The 17647-nt window shown below is 39.6% G+C and overlaps 1 protein-coding gene across 8 annotated transcripts in view; it reads left to right on the top strand.

Moving 5' to 3' along the window:
• The window catches only part of LOC120795950 (doublecortin domain-containing protein 2), a 179769-nt gene that overhangs the window by 9070 nt on the left and 153052 nt on the right, over positions 1-17647 (top strand). For 2 of the 8 annotated variants that reach the window (XM_040138255.1, XM_040138248.1), the window contains one exon: positions 2900-2969. The exons of 1 other annotated variant lie outside the window; for it this stretch is intronic. In XM_040138255.1, the coding sequence (XP_039994189.1) occupies positions 2900-2969 (70 nt within the window). Of the gene's footprint in view, positions 1-168; positions 813-2899; positions 2970-4212; positions 5279-6208; positions 6316-7333; positions 7410-17647 lie in introns of those variants that run through there. 5 more of the 8 variants (XM_040138253.1, XM_040138252.1, XM_040138249.1 and 2 more) reach the window with 5 other exon arrangements.

Here is a 17647-nt window from a genome sequence, read left to right as displayed (position 1 = left end):
GTCACATAAAAATGGTCTAACCAGCAATTATGGTAATCACCATTTCCATAATTGCAAGAGCATCATATAGACCTGCTTCCAGCAACTATACTTTGATCTAATGTGTGTGTAACCTGTTTTTCTGTTTCCATGGTTCTCTCTGTGTATTTTGTACTGTGTATTTACCAGCACAACCCTTCTTCAGGGCAAAGAGAGTCAGTAAAGAGCACAGGGCACAGTACTGGTCCTGGAGACACAGGGTTAAAATCACCGGAGCCCCAGGTACAACTTTATGTAGTATGAGTTTTGAAAGCTTAGCTGTAGCTAAAGACACTGTATGTATCACAGCATCAAGATTAGGAAAAAAAAAAAACATCGAAGTTTGTGTCGGTTATTAGAGTTGAGCACCATACCAGTATTTAGTTGTGTATGATGTCTGTCCTTTACTCTGGTTATTGTGTACATTCACAGTGATGAAGTAGGGCTGAGCTGTGCATACAGATGTTTTTGCATGGATCTGTGGTTCGTAGAAATTACACTCATTTAAATACACTTATTTTGCTTTAATAATCCTCGAGGGACAGCAGTATGAAGCAGTGTAACTGTGATAAATGCACACAATAGTTGGGTGATATTACTATTCTAAGCAATTCCATTTGGCTTTGAAATGAGAAGATATTGAGTCTTATTTAAGCAATCAATAACCTTGAACATTTTGTTTTAATGAAAACTATAATTTCAAGCAGTGGCAATTACACCATAGGGGAATGTTTTGGTGTGGTGATGATTTTGCTGCCGTATGCACTTTTGCAATAAAGATATTCTTATCGGGATAATTATTGACTTCTGGGGCCAGTTATGACCCTGGCTAAAGACCTCATCAATACCTTAATTCATTACTTATCGCTTTTAGTCATACATGAATGTTGCTGATTCAGATTGGCTATGGATTGCAAGGAATGACCATTAGATAATGGAAAATAATAATAATAATGATCCCTGTACAGACTCAGCTACTTTTTGCAATAATCATCTTGCCAAGCAGTTTTTGATTTGTCAGCTAACAAAGACTGGTATAGGGAGAAGATAATATTTTTTGTTGCAAGCTCTCAAGTTGAAAACATCATGTCAGAACACATCTTAAGTAGGACTAACTAGAGTTTACAGTACAGCTGTCAAAATTGTGTCAGTGCTAAGGATGTCATTTAAGCCTGAAATTTAGAAAGTTACACTAGACATCATAAAGGGAACTTTAAAAAAAAAAATCAGAACATCCTCTACCTTACCAAATTCTTTCCTTGCAGCAATTTTGTTTTATCTTCATCCATGTTTTATCAAAGATTACATTATATTTATAAAAGTCATTGTCAGACTAGAAATAATGATGCTGCAGGTGAGACTTACCTCACTTAAAGTCTTACCATCATTCATGCATACTCTCCTCTTTTCCCTTTGAGGCCAAACAGACTGTGACTGTCTCGTTGTCGGCAACCTCATCATTTAGAGGGCTGTGAATAATAATGAGGGATAACTGCACTGCTATGACTCATACTTTGAGCTGAGTTCGGACAGATTTCCTCCCTCTCCGGTGCTTGTATGTGCTTGTGAAATGCCCCATGTACTCCGTATAGGTGCATGTATATAGTAGATATTGATGACCAAATTCAATTACATGATTACATTTTCAGCCGAAGCTTTAAATGATTTATTGCATTGAATTTAAATAGTGAATACATTTACAGACAGTACACCTGTGAGACAGCTGTGTGCGTGTGATATTGACCTGTGTGGTCCAGGCCAAATAAAGAATAACGAGATTCAGCATCTCTGCCAAGTGGAGATGTCCGCTGGGAGTGAAGGCAGGCTTTCTCAGTGGAGGAGAGCGAAGGATGGTGAGCTAGTGTCTGATGCACATTCATCAAAGCTTTTCTTATAATCACTTGACTGACTTTTGTTGGGCTTTCTGAAGGTTGGGTTTTCCTTTAGAGTGTGCTGTGTTAAGGAGTTGATTGATTTCATGAGGGGGGACTCTGTCTATGTTGTGGATATCATACACTTTGAGGAAATGTGGACAAGGGTAGATTTGCACTCACTGGAGTGGTATCGTGTTTACAACTATCATTTGTTTTGATTTAACAATATTGGCTGATTTATCAACCAGTCAGCTAAGCATTTTTTCTTAATTAATATTGTTAGAAATGCCAATAAGACTAGGGATGTTTGATCAATTGTCTTCCTCTTCTTAAGAATTTTGTGATAAAAAATCGAATCATTATTGACCGCTGCATTGATCCGTTCCTTTCCTTTTCCAATGCAAGTCCATTTCATTTGTCTTTCTGCTGGTTTTTCGTGCTCCTGCTCCCTCTAGGTTAGCCTTTCCAAAGGCCTTATTCGCTCCACGCAAGGTCAACAATAATCAACTCTAGACAATGTCACCGCCTTGCTTTTCCAGTGAGCTAGGCAGACGAAGATGATTCCTCTGGGCTCTCAAGGACCTGCTGCATTATACCATTCAATTACTGTTCATTAGACAGTCTACAACCATTAATCAGACTGAGATGTTCTCAGCGGGGACAATGAACTGGGGAAATTTATTGTGGCTTCCTGTCCGGGCCACTGTTTAGTGGTAAGGAGAGAGATGACACTTCGGAATGCAATGAAGCTTTCAGCACAGCGACATCCTAAACTGAACTGGTACTCCACTCTGTCGGTTTTCAAGTGAAGTTCTCCGCTTTATGCCGCCCGTCTTTGAATTTTAAGAAACATAGGCTTTGTCAGAGATTTACTGCATATGTGGGAGAGTATTACGAATCTGATATATCATTAAAAGAGGAGGTAGCTGACAGATTTACTGATTAGAGCTTCATATGCATTGAATATGACTAGATGATGATATGAGAAACTGATTTATGTTTTCCAGGAAGCTAAAGAGAGGGAGGTGTCTTCCAGGCTTGGCTTAATACGGTCACGGATGTCCCGGTTTTTCAAGGGTAGGTTCATCAAAGCATAAAGCCTGGTAGTACCTCACTGACAGCAGCAGCGGCGGCCCCCGCATTCCCCTCCACAGCACCTAATGCACCCATAAAGAGACCACTAATACACTCTGCATTACCAGTTCCTCTCCCACATTGCGTGTCACCAGATCCGCAACCACCTCTAAACATCTGGGAGAGCTTTATGCCATACTTTATGGAGACCATCTGGTTGAGTGGGTTTTTTGCCTCTCGAATCTCAGATGACTTATTCTAGTATTAAAGGCACCTGCACATCAAGGTGTGCCATGCTGAGGGCCTAGGATTATTCACAACTCTTTGTATTTCCCATGTCATTTCTAATTTGGAACCACTCAGACAGGTTGAGAAGGATAAGTACCTTGTTACTATGAAAATCCTTGTTTTTCTCCATGACTTCTTTATTCTAAGTAGAATTGCATGGTCTGGCTTTTATTTGATTGATCTGGAGAAGAACACACCTGAAAAAATACGTGCTTAACACATTTGATTATTGGGGAAAACAAGATAACATTTTGTTAAAACACAGAGCAAAGCAATGATGTAAACTTGACATTCTCCTCTGTTGGCGGAATGTGCCTTTCATTTGGTTCAGGCAATTTCAATCTAATTGCCTACAAAACATAGGCTTTGGTAGTGAGGCCCATTCAGTGGTTTCCCAGCATCATCTGTTGCCCCTTGGGAAAATTCAAAAGGAGACTAATGCAACAGGATGTGAATCCCTGCGGGTGGTTATCACTGTCTGCCCTTCAATCTGAGGTTTGGTCTGTCAGTGTGCCTTGTCAAAATCACTGCATTCTGTGCTAACAGCAGGCTCCCTACCTCACACACGTGCCATCCATGCTATCATAAAAGTACACAAATACACATCCATGTGCATGCACATATTGCAGTTATCTATCAGACTGGAGTTCACATCAAATGTTTATCTGATACACGTGTGCATGATTTTTACGTATATACATGTATTCTCTTTCACTTATCCTCAAATTGATAGTGCTAGAGGTCGAGATGAAGCCTTGTACACTGTAGTGCTGGCTATGATTTCCCTGTAGAATGTCAATGGGCACTGCAGGGGGCATTTGAAATAAATCAGAGCACATTATTGCTTGCCGACTACAGATCGACATACTCATTTTTCTGTCCCTATCACATTATATTGTTGTCGCTGTATATGAATGGTTCTGCATCATTCATACCTCATATTCCCTTGCTGTCACAGTGGATCTGCAGATGACACAGATGCAAAGCATAACTGGAGACTCAGAACCATAGAGGCGGGAAGTGGGATGTGAAAGGATATACAAGTGATCTCTAACAGAATCAAACCTGCCTGCCACTTGCTTTGCATCAAAATGTCAATATCTGGGCCAGATTTTATCCTTGAAAGGAATTTTTCAGCTGAGTGAAAATAGTAGGCCTTTTTCTAAAAGCAAATCTACCATCAAAGTATTCACTGTACCCTGCCTCCTTCACATATTTTACCAGGGGTATTCCATCTTGACTTCCATGTATAAAAGCAGGAGATACTACTGGGTTCAGTTCGGTTGAGATTCTCCTTCAAAAGTTATTGGCACAATGTACAATGGCCTTGTAATTTATGAGAACTGTTAGGGCCTCTGACAGAAGTTGTAAAGCATCTTGACTGATTGGGTAGATGTGAGATGTGAGCAGTCATGGCATATTGTCGCCTGTATGTGCGCACGACATGCAGAGAGTTGCATGGCTTGCTCTGTCACAGATAAATTACTCCACACAGTCAAATTAAGTTGTTGTAAATCACATTGCAGACCCAAGACTAGTCCTGAGTGACGACCTTTACGCCTATTTGACTTTAACTCTTATTTATGTTAATCACATCTGTATTATACCGACAGTAAAATTGTGTCATATTCTCAAAGGTCATTGTTTTGCAGCACAGCATATGACAGGGACAGAAAAACACACTAGTTTTTGTTTTTCATTGAGGGTAAGAAATCTTGGCATGATGGTTTGAATCTGGAATGTTTACATATAAACATTTTTTTTTTTTTATTCTCCAATTTTTCCAGAAAAAATGAAACATTAACATTCCTTGTTTTGATCTGCATGACATTAATTCAAAAGGTATGTAATATACAAATACAAATAATAATATGAATAATATAATTAAGTATCTCATTGATTCAACTTTTCATCTCAAATACATAGAATGTAGTAGAGCTCCATACAGCGCACAGCATTGCTAATCAACCATGTTATTGTAACAAATGTATAGCATCTTGTGTGCATTACAGATGCTTGGTGTGGATATTAAAGGCTTATGAAATCCATCTTCAAAGAGTGCCACTTTCATGACATTTATGACACTAAAGTAATCATGTTTCCTGTAGATGTTAGTCCACTACAGTACATTGTACCTTTAGTTCTTCCTCTGCTTCATTATCCCATTCTTGTAAAGTTTTTATTCAGGCACAGAGCAAATGGTATCCTTGGGGGTGGCTCCACTGTGGGAGAATTAGGGCCTTTGTTAACTACAGTAAAGTTGGAGGAAAACGTATGCTGTTCTTCTCATTCATCATATACATGTCATGAAAGACCTTCAAAAGGCAGCACCTCCAAACAGGAATAAATCTTTTTTTTTTTACATTTGCATGGTGAAAAATAATAAGTTCCAAAGACTGTGTGTTGAAAATCAGCCATTGTGATGTGAGTGTGTGAGTGTTTGAGAGTGTGTGTGTGAGTGAGATCTCAGCTGCACTCGAGACGACAGGCTCTGTGAAGTGCACCACTGCCCAGTTACACATTAGCTTTGATTGCCAGTTTGTTCTGTGCGTAGCCCATAGCTTTGAACTGCATCTCAAGATGAAAGCCAACCTTGTCCATACTGTGTCCACTGTAGACTGCTGCTGTTTTGCTTTTTTGCTTTAGGCACCATCAAGGGCTTCAGTACAATTTTTTTCAATAGTTCTTTACCATGCTGGGATGAGCATTATGTATAATTTATCATATAATGCATCCTGAGACAGCACCCAATCTCAACTCCATTTTAATTTAATGCCTCTCTTTCTGCATTTTGTGTTGACTGGTCAATGTATGATAGCACTAAGGTATGTCTTTGTTGTGTCCAGCAGATAGACTTTGATATTAGTGGTTCCCATGGTGAAGGCATCACCATTCAGTGCTCATTCTCTCTCCCTCCCCCTTTCTCTTTCCCTCTTTCTCTTTCCTTTAACCAGAGCCATAGAATACAGTGTGAGACTGCTATGACCAGACGTCCTCGTTCACTTCTGTCTCAAGAAGCCAGCTGCTCATGTATAAGATGAAACAGTGTTATAAACCAAATAAAAATGTCTTGCCTCTTGACAGCTACACCATGAATATATAGCCTCTTATTTCACTGAATATATTGCATAATTATGTATGGTTATGAATATTACATGGAGCCTCACACTGAGCGCATGGTAAGATGCCTAATTGCAGGGTTTAATTATTAAGAAGCAAAGGTCCTGAGCGGATTTTGTGAGAAGCACTTTTGATAAATTATTTTTTGCAGTTTTCTGATGAATAATTTTGGGGGCTTGTGTCTAATCAGCAGGCATAGTGGACGGCGTAACTGCTCTTGAGAGAGACTTATCTTCCCATGGAGAGGAATTACTATGCTGATTAAATCCACTGAAATCAACTAATAACTTAATGATATTGGAGTGGATCAAAAAAATGAATCATCGCCTCTCATAGTGGTGGCTATGAAGAACACAAGGGCACAGTGATGGGTGGAATGAGGGCTGTTGTTGTTGACCCCGAGGCACAGCTTTAATATTTCTGTGTAAAATGATGGAGGGAAACAGAGAGTGTGTGTGTGTGAGTGAGATCTCAGCTGCACTCGAGACGACAGGCTCTGTGAAGTGCACCACTGCCCAGTTACACATTAGCTTTGATTGCCAGTTTGTTCTGTGCGTAGCCCATAGCTTTGAACTGCATCTCAAGATGAAAGCCAACCTTGTCCATACTGTGTCCACTGTAGACTGCTGCTGTTTTGCTTTTTTGCTTTAGGCACCATCAAGGGCTTCAGTACAATTTTTTTCAATAGTTCTTTACCATGCTGGGATGAGCATTATGTATAATTTATCATATAATGCATCCTGAGACAGCACCCAATCTCAACTCCATTTTAATTTAATGCCTCTCTTTCTGCATTTTGTGTTGACTGGTCAATGTATGATAGCACTAAGGTATGTCTTTGTTGTGTCCAGCAGATAGACTTTGATATTAGTGGTTCCCATGGTGAAGGCATCACCATTCAGTGCTCATTCTCTCTCCCTCCCCCTTTCTCTTTCCCTCTTTCTCTTTCCTTTAACCAGAGCCATAGAATACAGTGTGAGACTGCTAAGGACCAGACGTCCTCGTTCACTTCTGTCTCAAGAAGCCAGCTGCTCATGTATAAGATGAAACAGTGTTATAAACCAAATAAAAATGTCTTGCCTCTTGACAGCTACACCATGAATATATAGCCTCTTATTTCACTGAATATATTGCATAATTATGTATGGTTATGAATATTACATGGAGCCTCACACTGAGCGCATGGTAAGATGCCTAATTGCAGGGTTTAATTATTAAGAAGCAAAGGTCCTGAGCGGATTTTGTGAGAAGCACTTTTGATAAATTATTTTTTGCAGTTTTCTGATGAATAATTTTGGGGGCTTGTGTCTAATCAGCAGGCATAGTGGACGGCGTAACTGCTCTTGAGAGAGACTTATCTTCCCATGGAGAGGAATTACTATGCTGATTAAATCCACTGAAATCAACTAATAACTTAATGATATTGGAGTGGATCAAAAAAATGAATCATCGCCTCTCATAGTGGTGGCTATGAAGAACACAAGGGCACAGTGATGGGTGGAATGAGGGCTGTTGTTGTTGACCCCGAGGCACAGCTTTAATATTTCTGTGTAAAATGATGGAGGGAAACAGAGAGTGTGTGTGATGGTATATACTAAAGCAAACCTCATTAAACACAGTGTAGTACTGCTTTACTTTATACTTCATATGAAGCACATCAAGGAAAAAGTCCAGAGAGGCTGACTAAACAAGGAATAATAAACTAGATCTTCCTCAAGTACTGCCAAAGCCACTAAACACAGCTGCTTGCATAACTACAGTGCTATTGCTACTGCCACTTCTTCCTCTCCAGCATGTACTATAACTGAGGCACCCACACAAAAATATTCCTCCCTAGTTATGTATTCAGTTCAAGCGCACTTAGTATGTGAAAAAGTTTAAGACTTGACCTTGGCTTTGTATCGAAAGAAATATGAAAATGAATAAAATAGACCTCTCTGCATGTTACTTCAAATATAGAACTGGTGCACATGGTGTATTCTGCCATAAAAGCTAATGGCTGTAATGCTGACAATAAGAATCATTGACCCACTTAATCGCAGTTCTGTGTCATGTTGTGTCAGTGCGAAAGTTAGTTCACCACAACCATAGGATCAAGCACAGGGTAATAGTTGGACTCCCTCCATTCCCCTACTGCAAAATGCATGTCGGTCTAGCGCTTAAGAAATGCATTCAAGCTACTTTTCGCGAGACAGCACAAATATGTGAATAATTGATTGATATTGATGTGAGGATCACCTGGGTGTATCCAGTAGTTGTTTGGTTTAGAAGGAGCCTGGCCATCTGTCAAGAACATGTCAGTCATCGCACATGGCGAGCCCCCCTTACCAACTCAAACGCTAAAGTAAGCAGCTAAACAATTGTTTTCAGTGTGATGTTAAACCAGCTATTCTGCTCTGAATGGAGGCTTGAAGCTAAAGTGTTTCAGGTCTGTATCAGTCATGGGTCAGCAAAGATGTCTGGAAATAATCGGGCAGACCCTACATCTGTTTTCTTGCTGTGACATTATTGCAGTGATTATAAATGATGGATTGGACAGAATAATAGTTGATGCATGGTATATAGATAGTATACATCTTCCCTTTTAACCTTTTCTCAGGTAAATTAACCACAAACACCTCTTTACAGCGAACATCTAGGAAAAATGCGGTAGATGTGGGAGCTGTCCCAGTAGTACAACAATCTTCTGTGACAAGCGATTGGGCTTTTGTACAGTTGAGCATTTTCAGGGTCAAGGCCTTGCTGAAGGGCACATTGTGGTTGTTATGGAAGTTTTATAGTTGCTCAATAGGCAAAAATTGTCTATGAACTTTTGAATCTTAAGTATGAAAGTTGTTGGTCATACTCTGTGCAAAATGGACAGGTGTTGTTATAAAAAGACCTTTTCGCCACTGACATCATCCAGAGCCACCAGGAGGCCACTTTCCCTCTCTCTCTGTTCCAGCCTGGTAGCTACCCACAATCTGAAGCTAATGGCTGGAAGCTCAGCTAAAAGCTCTCAGTGTGATAAGGTAATATGGAGTCAGTGAGAGAGAGAGAGAGAGAGAGAGAGCGAGAGAGGCAAAGAGTGCTGTATCAGTTGGACCATATATACACTGATTATACAGTGATGAGGAAATGGTCTAAAAATAAAAACAAATGGAGATGCTAGATGATATCACTGCACCCAGACTGCTGACTGCAGTGTTTGGAGTCATATCCAGATGGTTATGAAGCAGGGAGGACGGTGGGAGCCGAGATGTACTGCTGTCCACTCAACTGACCTTCCTGATGTCATGCTTAATAAAATGAAAGAGAATACATTTCTGTTTTGTAGATAGATGAATGGATCATGAATATTAAATTGAAAACGTTTCATAATTCATTGATATTATTCTCACAAGGTTCCTAGTGTTGCACTGTATACGTATTATATTGTGCCTTTATCTCTTATACTTGGCAAAATTAAGCTTTAATAGTAAAGTTGATTTAGTAACAATTTAGCCTTTCGTTGACCACTTATCATCCTGTACCACAGATGTTATGCACTTCAAGCTTTTTTAAGTCTGTAAATGATCACAGCAAGATGAGAGAAGAACCTGCATTCTGTGCTTATGTAATTTGTTCAGCTTCCACTGTCTGCAGACGATGCCCCACCAGTCTAGATTTGTTATTCAAACTTCTGTCTACTCTAACCTTGTATTCACCCATTTGCTCCTTTGCAGCTGCCCTCCATCACATACACTGCTCTCACACACACAAACACACACGCGTGTGTGTGTACTCATTTGCTTTTCTGTTTCTATTTTTTTTATGTTTCTTCGCTACTGCTTCCTCTTCTGTCCCTCTCTGACTTACTCTCTCCCTTGTGTTTGCTCTCTGCCCCTGTTGTTTTCCTTTATCTGTTCCCAAAGTGGTTGTCCTTAGTAAGATGGATGTGTGCATTCCCAGGGCAGATGACACTGTTGTTACTCGGTGTACCCAACTCACACTTTAACACACAGCCTGCTTGTCTGGCCTGATGGGCCAATGCCTGGGGAAAGGACTCTACTTCTACACCTTGCACACACATGGGTTGTGCAGCTAACCGCATGGGTGCTCACATCCTTTTTTTTTTTTTTAAGCGAGTAGACTCTAACAGACCCTGTACCAAATTTAGCACATAGTGAGCTATTTATTGTGGTTTCATTTACTTATAGGTACATAGAGATATTTAGATTTATTTTTTGCAAGGTAATATACTTAATTAAACATATTGATATCTACCTACCCCCCCAAATACCAGAGAAGATGAGACTCCAACAACAAAAAATGGAAAGTTGTATTTTTGGTCTGTATTGAGTTTAGTGACTAGATTAGATTCGTGACAACTGATGGATGTTCGCTTGTAGCAGCCTTTTTGTTTGATTTCATGTTAAAAAGGAACTTCTCAGAAACTGGGAAATTTAAGGCCAGAGAACAGTATCTTAATGGTGAGTAGGCAATTACCAGGTTCAAGTTCAGGGGCTTGATCCTCTAAGGCTTAAGCTTTTGGGTGAACTGCAACAATGGGGCAAGACCTATAAATGCGAATGTCTGTCGCTGACTGACTGACTGAGTGATGAAGTTGGCCGGCCGAATGTTGGAGTTTCCACATTAACTCTTGTGCTTTCAAAATGAATTGGCGTGAACAGTTTCTACTACGTCATCAGGGGGCGTTCACAGGCAGTGTTGCCAACTTAGTGCCTTTGTCACTAGATTTACTGGCTTTTCAGACCTCGTTAGCAAGTTTTTTTTTCTTTTTTTTTTTTTTTTCCTTTTAAAAAAGCACCTAGCAACAAATCTAGCAACTTTTTCGACAAACATTAGCTACTTTCCATAGTAGAGAGTTGCTAGTATTGTCCCGTGAGTGCGAGTTTCGAGCTTTTCGCTCTGCAGGCCCACACCTCTGTGTCTCATTCAGTTGACTGCATGGCAGCTGACACAGACTTGAATGAGCTTCTGACTTTCTCCCTGAGTGATCATTTTACAGGTAGATATAGCCTATATCACAGCACAGCTGCTGCCTTCAACTTGTGTATAGTGAGGACGTTGCGGTTATAAAATCAGGATTTAAGCAGAGCAGAGCAGCAGTATGGAAATGGTTTGGAAGTGAACCACAGCTGGTTAACATGTATCATAATGGGCAGAGTTTCAGTCACTATTTTACACTTGTTCCGTTGTCTGACAACAGAAACAGAAAAACCTGTAAATGAGAACAGCCTTATTGGGAATTTGGCTGTATTAAATTACTGTATATGTGAGCACACAGAGTATGAGAGAAGCAAACAGGTAAAGGGCAAATACGACGCAATGGCATCATTAATATGCTTGTTAGTGTCTTATCTCATCTAGCCACATTTAGCGTTTCATTTCATTTCATTTCAGGCAGGCTTTCACTACGTACCATTGAAAGTAGTTGTTTACAGCAGTTCCACAACAGTTTCCAACTATGTCCTCAATTTCGCACATTGACCATAAACGGTTCAGCCATACACTAGGTTTTGACCTAGTCCAGTTGACTAAATAGATTTGTACCAAACCAACCAAGGCTTGTCCCATTTCAAAGATTACGCCAGTTTTGGCGAAAAAAATACAACCTTCTTTCATCTTAATTTTGAGCACACAAAAGTGTATCCTTTCCTCAATACCCCATAATCACACGTTTCTGTCATTTAACTGAATACATTGTTTAATTCAGGTCATTCTCATCAACTACTTTAAGTTGGTAATAATCACAGTCAGGCATTTATGTTCCTGTGGTCATCACTCAGTGGTAAATATATTCCCTTTTCATTCTAGGTTAAATAAAAGATGTTTTCATTTTACTACTGTACTTACTTAGTTGCCATGGTATATAGTGCACTCTTAGTAGAAAAGATTCTGTCCCACATTCTTACCATGTACAGTGCTGTGAAAAAGTATTTGCCCCCTTCCCGATTTCTTCTGTTTTTGCATATTTGTCACACTTAAATGTTTCAGATCATCAAAGAACATTTAATTTAAGACAAAGACAATGTGAGTGAACAGAAAATGCAGCTTTTAAATGATCATTCCATTTATTGAAGGTAAAGAGTTATTCAAAACCTATATCACCCATGTGAAAAAGTAATAGCCCCCTGGACCTAATAACTGGTTGTGTCACCCTTAGTGGCAACAACTGCAAGCAAACGTTTGCGATAATTAACAATGAGTCTTTCACATCGGAATTTTGGCCCACTCTCCTTTGCAGAGTTGTTTTAATTTAGCCATATTGGAGGGTTTTTCGAGAATGAACTGCCTGTTTAAGGTCACAGCATCTCAATCGGATTTAAGTCTGGCTTTGACTAAGCCACTCCAAAACCTTCATTTTGTTTTGTGTTGTTTGTGTATGTCTTGAGCCATTCAGAGGCGGACTTGCTGGTGTGTTTCGGATCATTGTCCTGCTGCATAACCCAAGTGCGCTTGAGCTTGAGATCACGAACTGATGGCCAGATATTGTCCTTCAGGATTGTCTGGTAGAGAGCAGAATTGATGGTCCCATCTATTATGGCAAGCCGCCCGGGTCCTGAAGCAGCAAAGCAGCCCCAGACCGTCACACTACCACCTCCATGCTTGACTGTTGGTATGATGTTTTCATTACAGAATTATGTGTTAGCTTTATGCCAGATGTAAGGGGACCCAGGTGTTCCAAAAAGTTCCACAGAATATTTTCCCAAAAGTTTTGGGGGTCATCAAGATGTTTTTTGGCAAATGTAAGAGGAGCCTTTGGGATCTTTTTGGTCAGCAGTGGTTTTTCGCCATGGAACTCTCCCATGGATGCCATTTTTTCCCAGACTCTTTCTTATTGTGGAATCATGAACGCTGACCTTAACTGAGGCAAGTGAGGCCTGCAGTTCTTTAGATGTTCGTCTGGGTTATTTTGTGACCTCCTGAATGAGTCGTCGATACGCACTTGGAGTAGGTTGGGAAGGTTCACCACTGTTCCAAATTTCCTCCATTTGTAGATAATGGCTCACAACGTGGTTCTCTGGAGTCCCAAAGCCTTAAAAATGGCTTTGTAACCCTTTCCAGACTGATGGATGTCAATGACTTTGTTTCTCAACTGTTCTTGAATTTCTTTAGATCGCAGCAACATGTGCTGCTTTTTGAGATCTTTAAGGCTACTTCACTTTGTCAGACAGGTTCTATTTAAGTGATTTCTAGATTCAACAGGTCTGGCAGTAATCAGGCCTTGGTGTGGCTTGTGAAATTGAACTCAGCTTTCAAATAAATGTGGTTAATCGGTTGATTTTTTTTTTTAAGGGGGTGTAATTACTTTTTCACATAGGGCCAGATAGGGTTAGATAGCTTTTTCCCTCTTAAATAAAAAAATCATAATTTAAAAACTGCATTTTATATTTATTCAGGTTATCTTTGTCTAATATTAAAATTAGAAACATTTAAGTGTGACAAATATGCAAAAAAAGAAGAAATCAGGAAGGGGGCACATACTTTTTCACAGCACTGTACCGACAGTAGTTCCAAAACAGTTTTTCTTTGTGTTGTACATATAGTTTCAAATTTCGGTAAAGTATGTAAGCAACAGTTGGTCTCTATTGTTGTTTAGTCTGGTATTTAGCTGACTGGACAGCTGTGTATGGACATCTTTTGATGCCAGTACATATACATTTAAATGAATTATCAGCACATCTGTAATGCTTCTTTGAACAGTTATACTAACTGTCTAAAAATTCCAGTTTAAAAAAACTTACTTACCACTTGCCTTTTTCAATTAAAGTATATGAGTATTCTGATAGGTTTTAGACAAAAACTAGTTTAGATGCATGCATATGTTGAATGTTTTAAATCGTTTTGACCCCGTACCTAATAACTACCTCTGATTGGGTACCATTTTGTATGATGGCAACCTGTGCCTTTTTGATTTATTCATTCTATTTCATTGCCATGATAAACTTTTATAACAGCTATCATTTACTGGCAGCATGCGTAGGCCTCTTTAGGAGATCTGTGCTTGATTTCCACACGGTGATCTAAGGATGATAAATCATTGGGTACACACAAATTACATCAGTGAAATCACATGCAGTATGGGCCTTTTGTGGGCACATATGTAAATCCAGCCAGGGATGTTCAGCTCTGCGAAATTGCAGTCTTTGTCTACCCTCTAACCACACAATTTCTTTCATTTCAATCTCAGCACGCAATTGGAATATTGTCCCTTAGCTGCTCCCATCATATGTAATGAATGTGTTGCCCCAAAGGTGAGGGCCATAATTGATTAAAAACCATAATGTTTTTCCATGCCTCAGTGTATTCGATGAGGATATGTATGATGTGTGAGTGTATATGTATGTAGGTGTCCTGTGTGTGTGTGTGTGTTTGTGTATGTCTGCAGGTCTGTGTGGACAGGACAGGACATCAAAGTCACATGTGCTGTGACTCTGTTTCATCCTGGCTAATGAAGAAACTGTGAGTGCTCTTCTGGGTCACAGTGGGAACATGCACAGTGAGGTCACTTCAAAGGCGGCATAATGACGGATTAAGTCTAAATCATGGCCATGCTTTAGTCAGTGTCTCTCATCTAGCCTGTTGCGTTGCATTTTATTAACAAATCATCGCAACATGATCTAGTAAAATGTGCCTGCCTTAATTTCCCTTGTCCATTTTTCCCTATACAAATCCTCTACATCCAAATTATTGGAGAGAGGTGGGCTGAGTGGTGGGCCTTTTATAAACCCTTGATAGTGATGAAATATTCTCTCATTAGTTTCCCTATATCTCCCCATGTATTCATGTTTTAATGCACTGCTGTCTTTGCAGTTCCTTATTGTTTTTTCTGTTGTGTCCGCGACATTGATACAGCTTTTCATTTTTTTCTAGCCCTACAGCTTGCAACCAAGATATTCTATCCTTGGCTAATTCTGTTCTGCATTCAGAATTAACCAGCACACCCACACGCCTCAGTGCTCAGTCGATAAACAGGTATAATGAAGGAATTTCTGTATAGAAAACCAAAGAGATATAATGCTCCAACCCTTAGAACTGTATGTGAACTAGAAATGGTTTGGAAGAGGACTTTACTCCAAGATTATTGAGCTCTTGGCACTCTTATGTTCAAGAGGATGGCACATGAATATACTGTTTTACTGCCATTCATCTTCTTCTGTGTATAACCCTCACAGTCTTTGACCTCAGGCCTGCTGTGCCTGTGTAGTTACAGGTATGTAGGAAGCACTCAGGGAAGTCTAATTGCTTCTGGAGTGATTTATCCTCCCGTAGACCCTCCAAGAGCACTTAAACACTCAGATACTCTGGTCAACGACGCACCTCAGTGGTTATAATCAGGGGGACCTGCTGCGGGCTTAGGCACCAAAATGCTTGTTTGTGATGGAGAGGTGCAATGTCAGGAAATATTTGATAAATTTCAGCAGTAATTTGTGTGAAGCAGGTCTGGTGTTATTCAAGGTTCCAGTAAAATTCCTCATGAAAACTGTTAGGATGAATCCAGACTACTGCTGAAATATAGTCGATTAATCGAATGATTAAAAAAATGATTTAACATCAATTTTGACTGTTTTAGTTAGTTATTTGTTGAATTTTTTAAAGGCCCCAAAAACTTGGTTTCAAATCTCAAGTTGTCCTTGCTGACATAAAATGTTGTATGTATGACTAAATAAGCAACAATCAATGTTTTGAAAAAAAAAATCCTTAGGTGTTATTTAAGAGCTTAACAGTCAAAAACTCAGCTAATTGTCTTTATCAGGTCTGTTTGGGTGTGGTTTGATCAGACTGACTGCCAATTGGAAACATAAGCAAACAAGAAGACTTGGGTTTTGATTCAAATACAATATTGCTAAATACTGATAAATATACACTGAAAAAGGTTTGGGCAACCTGGTCAAAGTTTGTTACTGTGAGTAAATAAGTGAGTAGAAGATGAACTGATCTCCAAAAGGCATAAAGTTAAAGATGAAACATTCTTTTCAACATTTTAAGTAAGATTCGTGTATTATTTATGTTTTTGTACAGTTTTAGAGTGAGAAAAGGAAAGGAGCACCGTACAAAAGAGATTTGATTTCTCAGATAACTTACCAAGGTTTCAGACATTAATTATCTTGTAAGGGCTATGGTTTGTTTACAATCATCGTTTGGAAAGGTCAAGTGATGCAAACTTTAAAGCTTTATAAGTACGCTGACTCCCCAAATCTTGTCAGCAGCGATGGGTCCGTCTAAGCAGCTGCCTGGCACTCTGAAAATTAAAATAATTGATGCCCACAAAGCAGGAGAAGGCTATAGCGTTTTCAGGTACCCGTTTCCTCAGTTCGTAATGTAATTAAGAAATGGCAGTTAACAGGAACAGCGAAGGTCAAGGTGAGATCTGGAAGACCAAGTAAACTGAAAACTGCACGTAGGATTGTTAGAAAGGCAAATCAAAACCCCTGTTTGACTGAAAAAGACCTTAAGGAAGATTTAGCAGACTCTGGAGTGGTGATACACTGTTCTACTGTGTAGCAACAACTGCACAAATATGACCTTCATGGAAGAGACATCAGAAGAAAATCTTTCCTGTCTCCTCACCACAAAATTCAACTTCAGAAGTTTACAAAGGAACATCTACACAAGCCTGATGCTATTTGGAAACAAAGCTTGTGGACTGATGAGGAACTTTTTGGCTTCAATGAGCAAAGGTGTATTTGGAGAAAAAAGGCTGCAAAATTTCACTAACAGAACATCTCTCAAACTGTTTAACACAGGGCAGGGTCGATCACACTTTAGGCTAATGTTGCAGCCAGTGGCACGGGGAACATTTCACTGGAAGAGGGAAGAATGGATTCAATTAACAACGGGCAAATTCTGGACACAAAAATCCCACCATCTGTAAAAAAGCTGAAGAAGAAAATAGGATGGCTTCTACAACAGGATAATGGTCCTAAATACACCTCAAAATCCACAATGGACTACCTCAAGAGGTGCAAACTGACGGCCCAATAATCTCACAGAACTAGAAGACTTTTGCAAAGAAGAATGGACGCAAATCCCCCAAACCAGAATTGAAAGACTCTTAGCTGGCTACAAAAATCGTTTACAAGCTGGGATACGTGCCAAAGGGGGCATTACTGTGTACTGACCATGCAGGGTGCCCAAACCTTTTTTTTTTTGGGCTCTTTTTCTTTTTTTGATGGACTTAAAAAAGTAATCTTGCTTAAATTTTTAAAGAAATGTGTCATCTTTTTCTTCATACCTTTTGGAAATCAGTCCACCTTTTACTTGCTTAGCTATTCACAGCAATAGGA

The sequence above is a fragment of the Xiphias gladius genome, chromosome 10 (assembly GCF_016859285.1).
Source record: "Xiphias gladius isolate SHS-SW01 ecotype Sanya breed wild chromosome 10, ASM1685928v1, whole genome shotgun sequence".
NCBI lineage: Eukaryota > Metazoa > Chordata > Actinopteri > Istiophoriformes > Xiphiidae > Xiphias > Xiphias gladius.
The sequence above is the reverse complement of the archived record's forward strand: the minus strand, read 5'-3'. Positions and strand labels throughout refer to the sequence as shown.